A 15,135-nucleotide genomic window follows, 5' to 3' on the forward strand; every position below is an offset into this window, starting at 1 on the left:
ATGTTGGATGTCTTGTTTGTCTGTTTCTGTGTTTGGGCCTGATATGGTTCTCAATCAGAGGCAGGTGTTAGTCATTGTCTCTGATTGGGAGCCATATTTAGGTAGCCTGTTTTGTGTGTGATTGTCTGTGTTTGTTACACCAGATAGGGCTGTTTTCGGTTTTTCACATGTCTTGTATATTGTTCATTTATCATCTTCATTAAAGATGTATCACAATAACCACGCTGCGTTTTGGTCCGCCTCTCCTTCAACAGAAGAAAGCCGTTACATTTACAAGTTTATTAAAGTTGATATTGGTTTCAATAAAATAAGCTAATAACTATTACAAATGCAAAAATGATTGTAATGAAACTGTACAATTGAGAGGCAAGAACAATCTACAAAAATGGATGAAACCACATGATGTAGACTGGCTTCGTCCAATAAGACACAATTGACAAAAGGAAAGAACATTTGCTCATTCAATTGTCCCAAATTCGAGTTGCCATTTCCTGCAATAGAGGAAGTGGGCGGATTGCTTCTCAGGAAGTGGGTGTGGCCCTGTGGCTAGGTTCCACTGATCTTCTGTTTAAACATGATCGCATTCCAAAGGCTCGCTAAAAACAGTGGTCTTTACAAACATGAATTAGCACATATGAAAAAAAGCACCATGTCTCCGAAAGAGGTGTGAGTTAAATAGCGGTACAATCGTCCCGATGCCTCTATTTGAAGGCGTCGTAATGACCAGTAGAAGATGGACGTACAGAACACACACACACACCAACATAGCAAGATAGTGCAATCCACTTCTACTCGTCCTAACACTAGTGTTTGTCCTCATGCTGCCACTGAAGGTTATGAAAAAGAGGCAGGAATTGGGGATCTGGACCCCAAATGATGACCCCACGGTGTGAAGTGCCAGTTTATGACCTGTGGGTTTAGGCTCCAGCGTGGGTGGAGCGCCTACTTTGTGCGGATAGAAGAGAGAGTTGTCTCTGTGTCCCAGGGCCATAGAGAGGGTTTTCTACAGCCTGTATCATTCCCATTGAATATATTACATTTATCTCTTGTGAAAATACTCCAACAGAATAAACAATTCAATATATAAGGCACTTTCACATGTGATGAGATTGTTCCTGATGGTCATCCGAGGGTCCTGCCTAAGGTGAGGGTAAAGACAGAAAACTGTACAAAATCAGGCTCAAGGAGAGAGGTATATTTTGTGGGCATTCAGGGGAACAGTGCCAGTGATAGAGGCCATTAGGGAATAAAAACAGGGCGGACACTGTGGCGCACCTTAACACTGAACTTGTCTGCAGTTTTGGGCGGCAGTGGCTTCTTCTGGATGCTCCTCTTCATGATCATCTCCACATTAGCATATATGGGGGTGTCAGTGGCATCTGAATGGTAGCCTGACTGGTACCCACTCATCTGATTGGACGACTCAGAGGCCAGGGACTCCTTACTCTTACATTGCCGGATGTAGCTGGGGGAGGACATGAGGAATCTACAACCCAATAAAAAAATATAGTAACCACCAAATATACCAATGCCATAAGAGTCCAGAGTATCACATAACACCATTAGGGTTGGGGGTTATGGTCCTGTGAACTCACCTGAGGTTAGGCGTGCGGTGAGGCTGATGGTCCAGACTATTCATCTCCTCTTGCTCATACAGACGTAGTCGGGATCTTTGTAGACGTCTCTGGCCAGACCAAAGTCACAGATCTTTACAATATTGTTCTCTGAGAGCAGGATGTTCCTAGCTGCCAGGTCCCGATGGTTGCACTTGCGAGAGGAGAGGAATTCCCTGCCCTTGGCTACCTGGAAACTGTAGCTGAGCAGTTCCTCCACGGTCAGGTGCTCCTCCCACTCACAACTTTGCGCATGGGGTTAAATTGAGAATTTTGTAAAATCATACATATCATAACAAATACAGTGGTTAGTTTACATCACACTTTATACATTTTGAAGCGCAGTGGTGGATATACAGTTGAAGTCGGAAGTTTACATACACCTTAGCCATATACATTTAAACTCAGTTTCACAATTTCTGACATTTAATCCCAGTAAAAATGCACTGTTTTAGGATCACCACTTTATTTTAAGAATGTGAAATGTCAGAGTAATAGTAGAGAGAATGACTTATTTCAGCTTTTATTTCTTTCATCACATTCCCAGTGGGTCAGAAGTTTACATAAACAATTAGTATTTGGTAGCATTGCCTTTAAATTGTTTAACTCAGGTCAAATGTTTCTGGTAGCCTTCCACAAGCTTCCCACAATAAGTTGGGTGAATTTTGGCCCCTTCCTCCTGACAGAAGTGGTATTATTAAGCATTGGGTTACCCCCTTACCTGAGCCCTCCACCAATTTTTGGTTGTGTTTGGTCCACGTCACTGTCGGGGTGGGTGTCCCGGTCACCTCACATATTAGCATGGTCGTGGCACTGACATTCACTCTGGTCTGTCAAATTGTTCAGGATCCTCACTGCCTCGAGTGCTACAAAAACAAGTAGAAAATACTAAAGATTCTCCCAAACACTAGACTAGATCTGGATATATGTGGTGCCCATGAAATAACTTTGGTTAAGGACCTGTTAGAGTGGTCCAAGTAATTGTGGAGGATTTGATTGATAAATATGGTCCAGGTACAGATTCGTACCTCTGAGGGTGAGGTGTCGGTGGAGGCAGGTCCTCTCCCCAGTCTTGATGTTCTCCACCTGGCAGGCGTATACCCCCTGATCCCCCCGAGACACGGTTAGGGGCAGCTCAAGTGTGACGTTGGTGCCCTGCAGGCCAGACAGGACAGCCTGGGATAGGGGCCTCTGGGACAGGAACAGTGCCTGACAGCGCTGCATGGCTGGGACCTGCTCTCGGTCAGACACATTCCCCACACGGAACCAGGCTAGCTTTCCATAGATCAGCTGCCTTATACCTCAGAATAACCTGGTCCTGCTCAATGGGCTACTGGGACGGAGACACACTCAGCTAAACACCAACTGTAGAGTCAATAATCACATGCACAAGCGCATACACAATCATGTGTTCTAATGCACGATCAGGCACATGCACAGATAGAGGTCTAAGGGTTCTGAGCACCTGCCCTTTTGCCCTAATTTGAGAAAAGTGCACCTTCAGATTGGAGGTGTTTTTTATTATTACATTTTTAATTCACTTTTAGTATGTTCTCTCTGGTTATTTAAATGAATTGCCCATCAAACTAGCTCATTAAGATTGTTCCAAAAGCAGTGTGATTTTGCAGAAAATAAAGGCCTATGCTAATATATATGCATAAATGTGGGTACAGGGCAATTTGATTATTGGGGGGTCACTTTGAGCACCTGCCCCTCCAAAAGAACAGAAGACACAAAAGGAAGCTTACGTATCAAATGGAAAAGGATGATTCGTGAATCTTGTCCCGCTTTGTTAGAAGTCAGGCATCTGTAGAGGGCGTGGATCTTGGCTTTCTGGATCTTTAGAGAACACAGTCTGCAGATAAACATGAGCTATACTGTTATTTTAATGATTCATTGATATCACAAATGACTGAGATCACTTAGAGGAAGGAATGGTGTTGACCTTGTGAAAGTGATCTGTGTTCACGCTAATTCCATCGATAGGATTCTTCTGCCCTGTGTTATTCCTGATGTCCCTCCATTTGATACAGCCCTCCAGCTTGACCCCAGAGTTGCAGGACAAAACCAAGATGAAAAAAACCACCTGCAGGACAAAACCAAGATCACTCAACTGACACACTGCTATAATCAGACACAGAAGATCCATATAAGCACATCCCTGTACATAAACATTTACACACAAATGTAAAAAGATGACAAGGATCTTTATAAATACATGTACAATATGTAGGTCGCTGGTCTATTGGTCCCTTTTCTCAGATTATTATTTCAGGAGAGTTATGTCGTTTATTTAAAGACTGGAGTGGGTAGGAACGTCAACAAACACATACCACTACAGTAGAGACCAGAACGCAAACAAAGGAGCAGGAGAAAAGAGTAGCATAGAAATTGACAGAGAGAGAGAAAGAGCTGAACATGTAAATGATCTGTAAAACAGGGAGCCAGAGATGATTGTTGTGATGGTGGTAGGGATGATGGAGGAAGAAGCCTTTAGACAGAGTAGTGCACTGGGAACAGGAAACCCTGACCAGGACTGACGAAGTGCTTGGATGTGCAGGCTGAAGATAAGGCCTTACTGATGGTATGTGCTGTGGACTGGACCATACACTGCAACCACTATCAACAATCCTCACGTTACTGCATACCTGAGGGGCCCATTCACTAATCACAACCCATTCTTAAGCTCCAGCTCTACCCAATCACAATCTTCCCAAGATACTCAATCACCAAAGTTCTCTTGAATACAAGGCTAAGCATAAGCCACGCAGAGTACTGGGATCATATGGAAAACACATACATCATACAAACACTCCTGAGTGGTGCAGCGGTCTAAAGCACTGAATCTCAGTGCTAGAGGCACCACTACAGATCCTGGTTCGATTCCAGGCTGTATCACAACCGGCCGTGATTGGGAGTGGGCGTCGCACAATTGGCTCAGCGTCATTTGGCTGGGGTAGGCAGTCATTGTAAATAAGAATTGGTTCTTAACTGACTTTCCTGGTTAAATAAAGGTAAGTCAAATAAAAAACAAAGATAAGCTTGGTCTTCATGTATTTCTCAGTCTAACTCACCCTGGTGTTAAACTATGCATGCAACTTATTGTGAGAAGTATGAATCATATCCACTTATCTGGTGCAGGTCAGAGGGCACATTCATTGTCTCTGTTAAAACTTCTTATGGCTTGAATCCCGCTAACGGGATCGATATAACAGCCAGTGAAAGTGCAGGGCGCCAAATTCAAACAGAAATCTCATATTTACAATTCCTCAAACATAGAAGTATTTTACACCATTTTAAAGATACACTTGTTAATCCCACCACAGTGTGCGATTTCAAAAAGGCTTTACAGCGAAAGCACACCAAACCATTATGTTAGGTCTGCACCTAGTCAGAGAAAAACAGCAATTTTTCCAGCTAAAGAGAGGGGTCACAAAAAGCAGAAAGAGATCAAATTAATCACTAACCTTTGATGATCTTCATCAGATGACACTCATAGGACTTCATGTTACACAATACATGTATGTTTTGTTTGATAAAGTTCATATTTATATACAAAAATCGGAGAAGACATTGGCGCGTTACGTTCAGTAGTTCCAAATCATCCTGTGATTTTGCAGAGAGCCACATCAATTTACAGAAATACTCATAACATTGATAAAAGATACAACTATTATGCATGGAATTATATATACACTTCTCCTTAAAAACCTCTTGAAGCTAGGGGGCACTATTTTTATGTTTGGAAAAATAACGTTCCCAAAGTAAACAGCCTATTTCTCAGGACCAGATGCTAGAATATGCATATAATTGATAGATTAGGATAGAAAACTCTAAAGTTTCCAAAACGGTCAAATATTGTCTGTGAGTATAACAGAACTGATATTGCAGGCGAAACTCTGAGAAAAAAAAAATCTAACCAGCAAGTGGAAACTCCATGTTCATTAGCCTCCCATTGCTCCATTAAAAGGGATATCAACCAGATTCCTTTTCCTATCGCTTCCTCAAAGTGTCAGTCTTCAGACAGTTTGAAGCTTTTATTTTGAAAAATGAGCCAGAACGATAACATCGCGTCAAGTGGACATGAGTTTTGTTCCCGCAACAGAATTTGGACAGCTATTGTTTTTCCCTCTCCTACTGTGAAAGACATTTGCGGTTGATATATTATCGATTATATATTTTAAAAACCTGAGGATTGATTATAAAAAACGTTTGACATGTTTGTGGACATTATGGAAACTATTTGGAATTTGTCTGCCCTTTCCTGTGGATTTCTCAACATAACGCGCCAAACAAATCGAGGTATTTTGGATATAATCTTCATGGAACAAAAGGAACATTTGTTGTGTAACTGGGAGTCTCGTGAGTGAAAACATCCGAAGATCAAAGGTAAACTATTAATTTGATTGCTTTTCTGATTTGTGACCGAGCTACCTGATGCTAAGTGTACTTAATGTTTTGTCGTGCGATCGATAAACTTAAACGCTTGGATTGCTTTCGCTGTAAAGCATAATTTCAAAATCTGAGACAACAGGTGGATTAACAAAGGGCTAAGCTGTGTTTTGCAATATTGCACTTGTGATTTCATGAATATGAATATTTTTTGTAATATTATTTGACTGAGGCGCTATGCTATTCAGCGGTTGCTGATGACAATTATCCCGCTTAAGGGATGGGTAGCATCAAGAAGTTAATCCAACCGCTGTGTCAGATTTAAAATAAGCTTTACCGAAAAAGCACACCATTAAATAATCTGAGTACAGCGCTCAGACAACAAATCAAGCCATACAGATATCTGCCTTGTGGAATCAACAGAAATCAGAAATAGCATTATAAATATTCACTTACCTTTTGATGATCTTCATCAGAATGCACTCCCAGGAATCCCAGTTCCACAATAAATGTTTGATTTGTTCGATAAAGTCTATGTCCAAATACCTCCTTTTTGTTTGCGCGTTTAGCTCAGTAATCCAAATGCTCAATGCGCGATCGCTTAGTTCAGACGAAAAATCCCAAAAGTTATATTACAGTTCGTAGAAACATGTCAAACGATGTATAGAAGCAATCTTTAGGATGTTATCATACATCTTCAATAATGTTCCAACCGGAGAATTCCTTTGTCTTCAGAAATGCAATGGCACTCAAGCAACCTCTCACATGAACTCGGGTGGTCAGCTCATGCCACTCTGCCAGACCTCTGACTCATTCCCTCCTCCTTCACAGTAGAAGCATCAAACAAGGTTCTAAAGACTGTTGACATCTCGTGGAAGCCTTGGAAAGTGCAAGTTGACCCCTTAAAAAACTACAAACCTCAAATTTCCCACTTCCTGGTTGGATTTTTTCTCAGGTTTTTGCCTGCCATATGAGTTCTGTTACACTCACAGACATCATTCAAACAGTTTTAGAAACTTCAGAGTGTTTTCAATCCAATAGTATTATATATAATACTATGCATATATTAGCAACTGGGCCTGAGTAGTAGGCAGTTTACTCTAGGCACCTGATTCATCCAAGCTACTCAATACTGCCCCCAGCCAAAACAAGTTAATGTTCCATGCTCTCTGCGCTTTTAACGGACCTCTGAGACTATCACAGTGCAGGTGCATTTATACGGAGACTTGATTACACACAGGTGGATTGTATTTATCATCATTAGTCATTTAGGTCAACATTGGATCATTCAGAGATACTCACTGAACTTCTGGAGAGAGTTTGCTGTACTGAAAGTAAAGGGGCTGAATAATTTTGCACGCCCAATTTTTCAGTTTTTGATTTGTTAAAAAAGTTTGAAATATCCAATAAATGTCATTCCACTTCATGATTGTGTCCCACTTGTTGTTGATTCTTCACAAAAAAATACAGTTTTATATCTTTATGTTTGAAGCCTGAAATGTGGCAAAAGGTCGCAAAGTTCAAGGGGGCCGAATACTTTCGCAAGGCACTGTATATCCTTATGGAATACATGTATCACTAGCCACTTTAACTATGCCACTTTGTTTACATACTCATCTCATATGTATATACTGTACTCGATACCATCTACTGTATCTTGCCTATGCTGCTCTGTACCATCACTCATTCATATATCCTTATGTACATATTCTTTATCCCCTTACACTGTGTATAAGACAGTAGTTTTGGAATTGTTAGTTAGATTACTTGTTGGTTATTACTGCATTGTCGGAACTAGAAGCACAAGCATTTCGCTACACTCGCATTAACATCTGCTAACCATGTGTATGTGACAAATAAAATTTGATTTGATTTATATATATATATATATATATATATATATTTTTTTTTAAAATTCATAATACAAAATGATCAACAACTTACATCGCTACATCAAACATGTATAATAAAACAAAACACAGGTATAAACAAGAAAATACTAAAAAATATATCAATGTATAAAACTTTTCTTTTAAAGAACGACAATTCTAATGCAATTGTAAACACTCAGATGATTAAATTCAATCAAAAATATTTGTAATTTTGGTATAGAATTCTGGAACTTTTGTTTGTGTATAAAAAACATGGGTAAGTGTTCAAAACGGTAAATATGTATTCTGCAAGGTTTTCCCAAAACTCTATCACAGATTTACATTCATAGAACGAGTGAGTCAGATTTTCACTTTTTTTTGCAGAAAACGCAGATATCATCAATAGCTACAAATTTGGACAACGTAGAATTACATGGATATATCTTATGTAGATTCTTAAAGTGCACTTCCTTAAATTTGTTTGGTATACAATATTTGTAAGGCATCAACCAAGCTTTTTTCCAGACAATGTCAGGAATAAGCATGTTCCAGAAAAATTTTCCTCTAGGCGTTAGTTGGTTCCGTGAATGGAAAATGTGTCTTATGTATTTATTACAACAAGATTTTCAAGTAAGCCCACGCCTTCCAAACTGAGTTCTGGATACGCTTTGTGATCATCACCAAAGCTAAGATGAGTTTATTAGTGTAGTTAGACCACTGGAAATGGCTTCGATCACAGAAATAAACTCTCTGAAAGGTATTGGAAACTCATTCAATGTTATAAATTGTTCATATGAAGGAATATTAACCCTGTTGTCGAAAACATCAAAAACAATGTCAATAATCCTCACATGCCAGCTAGGGTAGAACAATGACTTCTTTCTTAAAGTTATGTCTGAAATAATGTGCAGGAAACATATTTTCCAGGACATTAAAGCTTGTTGGTGAAACCTAGACAATTTAGTGGGTAATCTTTCAGGAATATAATTACATTTCAGTAAAAATGGAAGACCTCCCAATTTATTAAACACATTGTTTGGAATGAAATGCCAAATTGATTCTGTATCGACCAAACATCTTTTCAACCGATTGATCTTGAAAGTGTTACTTATGTAAACAAAATCCAACACTTCCAGACCTCCTTCAGCTGATATATTTGAGAGGACTGACTTTTTTCCGTTTGTAAGATGTATTTTTCCAGATGAAGTCAAGAAAGTTCTTGATGATCTCTATACAGGTAGAGGGATTTACAAATACAGATAATGAGAAGTACACAACGCGTGACAGTCCCTCTGCCTTGGACAGAAGCACTATCCCATGCATAAACAGATCCCAATGATTAAATATATGTTTTCTTAATTTCGAATGTTGTCTGACTAACATGGGTTTGCAAGCATCTCTAGTGACGTTTTCCATGACATCTAAAAATTGAACGTTGAAATAGCCAATGACAGTACTGCAGAGTAGGTACGTAGGGACATTACATACACGCCCTCCTTTCAGCGATCCAATCACATAAGTGGTTTGTGTACTTGTCTTTCAGGTAAAAACTTCACATACCGTATGAGTTTGATCAGTCAGTGAGGGACAGATTGCCTTTACTAGCTAGCTATGTAGTTAGGCCGTTTACAGCTAATTATACCGAGTAATTCATGCAGTCAGGGGGCAGTAATTTTTATAATTTAACACATAGCTACGCTACTACAAATTGCCCGTATTGTCAGCATTTTAACACAATCTGCACGCTTCGCTGAAATGCTTCTCCTGGCCGGCGTAAGGGATGGAAGGGCTAACAGAAGTGTGATATGCGTCCTGCTGCCCATGGCTGTCGCGGTGTTGCTGTCGGTCGGAGTTGATGGGATCCAGGAGGAGAACAAACATGTCCAAGAACAAACGCCACAAGAGGTAGTTAGCTAGCAATCATTAATCAAATGCAATACACCGATGTTTCGCATGTATGCTAACGGTAGCATACTAGCTAACTGGTTAGCAACTCGAAAGCGTTCCACATAGATAGCTAATGCTAACTAGCTAGCCAAAGCAACGTCACCGCCACCAGTATATATTCCCCTAGTCACTGACCTCCTTTCGAGGTTCACGTTTTAGGGTCGACATAGCTAACGTTAGCTGGCTGTTCCTTTCTAGCTCGTGTGGTGTTCAGTTCCGCGTTATGTCCATGTCACGAGCCCAAGTCAGGAAGTTGAACTGGCAATGAGTGAAGTAATAGATTGTCATAGCTAACAAGTATTATTGTGCCCCTCCCTCTACGTGACTTGACTACCCGCTTCAATTAGACAGCCTTTACACATTCCAAGATACAGTATGTGGACATACAAATCATAACATGGTTTTCATGGCCAACCTGTTCTGGACCTCAAGTGACATTTGTTTCCCCCTTCAACAGAAAGCACCTACTGCTCATGCCATTGGCCCCGAGGTCAGTGGAAATGACTCCAGCAAATCCGAGAACCTGGGCTTCATCCATGCCTTTGTAGCTGCCATCTCTGTCATCATTGTCTCTGAGCTGGGAGACAAGACGTTCTTCATCGCTGCCATCATGGCAATGCGCTACAACCGCCTCACCGTGCTGTTGGGGGCAATGCTAGCCCTTGGCTTTATGACCTGCATCTCGGGTTAGTGGCTGAGATGGGGGGGTGTTTGGTTCAAAATGGGGTATACAGTTGAAGTCGGGAGTTTACGTACACTTAGGTTGGAGTCATTAAAACTCGTTTTCCAACCACTCCACACATTTCTTGTTAACAAACTATAGTTTTGGCAAGTCGGTTAGGACATCAGCTTTGTGCATGACACAAGTCATTTTTCCAACAATTGTTTACAGACAGATTATTTCACTTATCATTCACTATCACAATTCCAGTGGGTCAGATGTTTACATACACTAAGTTGACTGTGCCTTTAAACAGCTTGGGAAATTCCAGAAAATGATGTCATGGCTTTAGAAGCTTCTGATAGGCTAATTGACATCATTTGAGTCAATTGGAGGTGTACCTGTGGATGTATTTCAAGTCCTACCTTCAAATTCAGTGCCTCTTTGCTTGACATCATGGGAAAATCTAAAGAAATCAGCCAAGACCTCAGAAAAAAATTGAAGACCTCAACAAGTCTGGTTCACCCTTGGGAGCAATTTACAAATGCCTGAAGGTACCACGTTCATCTGTACAAACAATAGTACGCAAGTATAAACACCATGGGACCACGCAGCCGTCATACCGCTCAGGAAGGAGACACGTTCTGTCTCCTAGAGATGAACGGACTTGGTGCGAAAAGTGCAAATCAATCACAGAACAACAGCAAAGGACCGTGTGAAGTTGCTGGAGGACACGGGTACAAAAGTATCTACATCCACAGTAAAACGAGTGCCACATCGACATAACGTGAAAGGCCGCTCAGCAAGGAAGAAGCCACTGCTCCAAAACCACCTTTAAAAAAGCCAGACTACAGTTTGCAACTGCACATGGGGACAAAGATCGTACCTTTTGGAGAAATGTCCTCTGGTCTGATGAAACAAAAATAGAACTGTTTGGCCATAATGACCATTGTTATGTTTGTCGAAGAACACCATCCCAACCGTGACGCACGGAGGTAGCAGCATCATGTTGTGGGGTTGCTTTGCTGCAGGAGGGACTGGTGCACAAAATAGATGGCATCATGAGGGAGGAAAATTATGTGGACATATTGAAGCAACTTCTCAAGACATTAGTCAGGAAGTTAAAGCTTGGTCGCAAATGGGTCTTCCAAATGGACAATGACCCCAAGCATTCTTCAAAAGTTGTGGCAAAATGGCTTAAGGACAACAAAGTCAAGGTATTGGAGTGGCCATCACAAACCCTGACTGCAATCATATAGAACATTTGTGGGCAGAACTGGAAAAGTGTGTAAGAGCAAGGAGACCTACAAACCTGACTCAGTTACACCAGCTCTGTCAGGAGGAATGGGGCAACATTCACCCAACTTATTGTGGGAAGCTTGTGGAAGGCTACCTGAAACATTTGACCCAAGTTAAACAATTTAAAGGCAATGCTACCCAATACTATTTGAGTGTATATAAACTTCTGACCCACTGGGTATGTGATGAAATAAATAAATGCTGAAATAAATAATTCTCTTTCTCCTATGATTCTGACATTTCATATTCTTAAAATAAAGTGGTGATCCTAACTGACCTAAGACAGGGAATTTTTACTAGGATTAAATGTCAGGAATTGTGAAAAACTAAGTATAAATGTGTTAGGCTGTATGTAAAACTTCCGACTTCAACTGTAAGTGGTGGGCATGGCCATGGCCGATGGTGTAGTAGGTGACCAAACATTTTAGAGGCCTTCCTGTTTTCTGCAGTGATCCAATGTTGCTGTTTTAAAGCTAATTTTATGCAATTCTACACATTTTGCCATGTGGCGGAGATACAATGTTGAAGTTTGCTAATTTCCTGTAATTATACATATTTTGCTTTTGAGGCTGAGAGAAAGAAATTCAGTTTTATAGCAAATTTCCTGAAATTCTACACAATTTGCCATGTCTTACTCTATCTGAATGACTCAAACTTAACATCAATGAGGGGCCTCATGCCATGACCAAAATACTCTTGAATGCCTAGCTTTTATTTTGGTGATTGTTAGTTATCAAATATGATCTTTTATTTAAAAATATCTAGGTCCATTATCTTTTCTACATACTTTATTTCGTTTGCAAAGTTTGAGTTGTTTAAGTTTACACGGAAAGCTTTACAATCCCAACAATTATTTTCATTTAAAAAATATTTGTTTTAATGTTTGGACATGGGCGGCCTGAAAAAAACACTTTTCTATGCAGAAAGCCCCCTGTGATTAGAATGGATGTGACATGGCTTCTAAGTTCATTAATGTATCCCAATTAGTGGAGGTACCACTGATGAATCCTGGATTTGTCCGAATGTTTGTCTGAATATTTGGATCTGCACAGACTACAGGGCCGTCACCTTGCCTGTTCTTTGTCTTTGTGTTTTTATCAGTGATGTTTGGTTATGCCACCACCATCATCCCCAGGATCTACACATACTACGTGTCTACGGCTCTGTTCGCCATCTTTGGTGTGCGCATGCTGAGAGAGGGGCTGAAGATGAGTCCAGACGAGGGTCAGGAGGAGCTGGAGGAGGTGCAGGCTGATATTAAAAAGAAGGATGAGGAGGTCTGTACACACACACACGGCCCATACCTACATTTGCATATTGTTATGCATTTTCATATTACCCTGCAGTATCTTGTTCTAGGGATTCAATGTTTGTCTTGTATTCCTATATCCTATAGCTGCAGATGTCTAAGCTGTTAAATGGGGCTGCAGATGTGGAGTCGGGCTCAGGATCAAGCCATCCTCAGAGGAAGTGGCACAGCTTCATCTCGCCTGTGTTCATCCAGGCCTTTACCCTCACCTTCCTGGCAGAGTGGGGAGACCGCTCTCAGCTCACCACCATCATCCTGGGTGCCCAGGAGGTGAGTCCTGACAGAGCCACTGTCGAGTCTGTCTGCTTGCCTAGTCAAAATGGTACACTCTGGCAAATGTTAAACTGACTTCAAACCAAGGCTATAATGCTTAGGTGTGGCAGTGGATACAAAGTCAGTTAATGATTATGGTCAGGATGAAGAGTTACTGTTGCTGTGTATACTCAAAAGGAATTATATTGTTAGGGAATTATTGTTGTGTGTTTTTTCTACTGTACTGTCATGCTTTTTGGTTCTGTGAGAATGTTAAAGATGTCATAAACCAATGCTCTGTCTCAGGATCCTTTTGGAGTGGCGGTGGGTGGTACTCTGGGGCACTGTCTGTGCACAGGACTGGCTGTGGTTGGAGGAAGGATGATTGCACAGAAGATTTCTGTCAGAACTGGTAATGTTTTATTTTCTTCCTTTCAGTGTTCCTGGTCAAGTGGTCATCATAGCCTATACTGTAATACGTGTAGTAGTCATCAGAATTGTGTTATGGACTGTTTTTCTCTCCTCAGTTACAATCATTGGTGGGATCATGTTCCTGGCCTTTGCCTTCTCTGCCCTCTTCATCAAACCGGATGCTGGATTCTAATTGGAGGGAAGACTTTCAGGCAAATTTTGTACATATCTGAAAAGCTCAACTATGTTTATTTAGTGTGTGTGTGGTTGAGAGGGAGAAATATGGAGAATATTCTCTAATGGGACTGAGCGAGTGTGTGTGATTTCTGTTCTCTTGTCTTACTAAGTCTGTGATCCCTCACCGGTCTGAGTCCTGAGTCCTACACTAAGAACAAGACTTACCTCTCCCTCACACTCAGGCCCGTCAGTACTGGGCTTGGGTCTGTTTATTCATTAATTCCCCATCCTTATTATTATATTATGCTTTAAAGTCCTACTCCAATCTAATTTTCACCTCATTTAACACCTGATTTACGTAACGGGGGGCGCTTTCCTCTTTTGTTCTCTAATGCACCAGCATTGTTCCTCAAGCAAGCCGGGAAGTCAATGACATCATAGGGCACCATCAGACCAACTCATCAAAAGCCCCCCGCCCCCCAAAAAAACACCTGTGCAAAAAAAAACGTTTTTTTTTTTTTTACCCTTGTGTGTACTTTAATGTATTTATACTTGGGATATTGCTTTTCAATAGGAAAAGTACAACAACAACAAATATGCCGGCTGAACACTGACTCCAGGTCTGTCCCATGGAGTCCAGTGTTATGGCCACTGTGAAGCGATTCAGTCCCTTTGATCTATGGCCAGGCCTCAGGCCAACTCCCATACGTTTTGTTCCCCTCAGAATATCATCTGAGAACAGTAACATTGGGCTGCCTTTGCTTCATAAACCCTATAATTAGTTGATCTACCATTTCTCCAGCTGTATCAGGGATGTGAATCTTTTCACGGTTGTGAGTATTACTGTTCAGCGATTTCCATCTGCTAGACAGGACATGCCAGTTCTAAGCATCATGGGGATCTTGAAGCAGCAGTAACCCATTCAGTGTCCGTATTCTACATTCCAGCTTCAAGGCAACAAAGGGGGGGGACACACCCCACGGCCAGTGTGTCCCAATGGAGGCTGTGGGGGGAGCTATAGGAGGACGGGCTCAATGTCTGGAATAGAACCGTATCAAACCCAGTTTGACTCCGTTCCATTAATTCCATTCCAGCCATTACAATGAGCGCTTCCTCCTATAGCTCCCCCATCAGCCTCCTCTGGTCTGTCTGCCACTCATATTGCTACTAGGGTTTATTAAGAGGTTGTGTCTGATGTCTACT

General features: G+C 41.1%; 1 protein-coding gene and 1 long non-coding RNA gene across 9 annotated transcripts; one reads left to right on the forward strand and one right to left on the reverse strand.

The window, feature by feature from the left end:
• Positions 1-206: 206 nt before the first annotated feature.
• On the reverse strand, positions 207-10,085 carry LOC112251139. Of its 8 annotated transcripts, none has more exons than XR_006083471.1 (7): positions 9,437-9,523; positions 3,559-3,699; positions 2,642-3,468; positions 2,335-2,479; positions 1,596-1,858; positions 1,276-1,486; positions 207-1,139 (listed from the first exon to the last, which is right to left on the reverse strand). It is a non-coding gene; the product is annotated as an uncharacterized LOC112251139 (long non-coding RNA). The 8 variants fall into 8 exon arrangements; XR_006083470.1 differs by having other exon boundaries at positions 209-1,486; positions 2,642-2,967; positions 3,362-3,468; XR_006083468.1 differs by having other exon boundaries at positions 209-1,486; positions 2,642-2,978; positions 3,362-3,468.
• Positions 9,544-14,412, forward strand: LOC112251137 (transmembrane protein 165-like). Its single transcript, XM_024421904.2, has 6 exons — positions 9,544-9,781; positions 10,281-10,509; positions 12,885-13,060; positions 13,180-13,362; positions 13,651-13,756; positions 13,872-14,412. Exons 1-6 carry the CDS (start codon positions 9,632-9,634, stop codon positions 13,946-13,948), a joined length of 921 nt encoding a protein of 306 aa, XP_024277672.1. The 5' UTR covers positions 9,544-9,631; the 3' UTR covers positions 13,949-14,412.
• The last annotated feature ends 723 nt before the right edge of the window (positions 14,413-15,135 follow it).

This window comes from Oncorhynchus tshawytscha, linkage group LG05, assembly GCF_018296145.1.
Source record: "Oncorhynchus tshawytscha isolate Ot180627B linkage group LG05, Otsh_v2.0, whole genome shotgun sequence".
NCBI lineage: Eukaryota > Metazoa > Chordata > Actinopteri > Salmoniformes > Salmonidae > Oncorhynchus > Oncorhynchus tshawytscha.

Coding starts and splice junctions, on each gene's coding strand:
- LOC112251137 (XM_024421904.2), top strand. CDS start 9,632: ATGCTTCTCCTGGCCGGCGTAAGGGATGGAAGGGCTAACAGAAGTGTG. Junction 10,510..12,884: donor CTTTATGACCTGCATCTCGG/GTTAGTGGCTGA, acceptor TGTTTTTATCAG/TGATGTTTGGTTATGCCACC. Junction 13,363..13,650: donor TCATCCTGGGTGCCCAGGAG/GTGAGTCCTGAC, acceptor GCTCTGTCTCAG/GATCCTTTTGGAGTGGCGGT.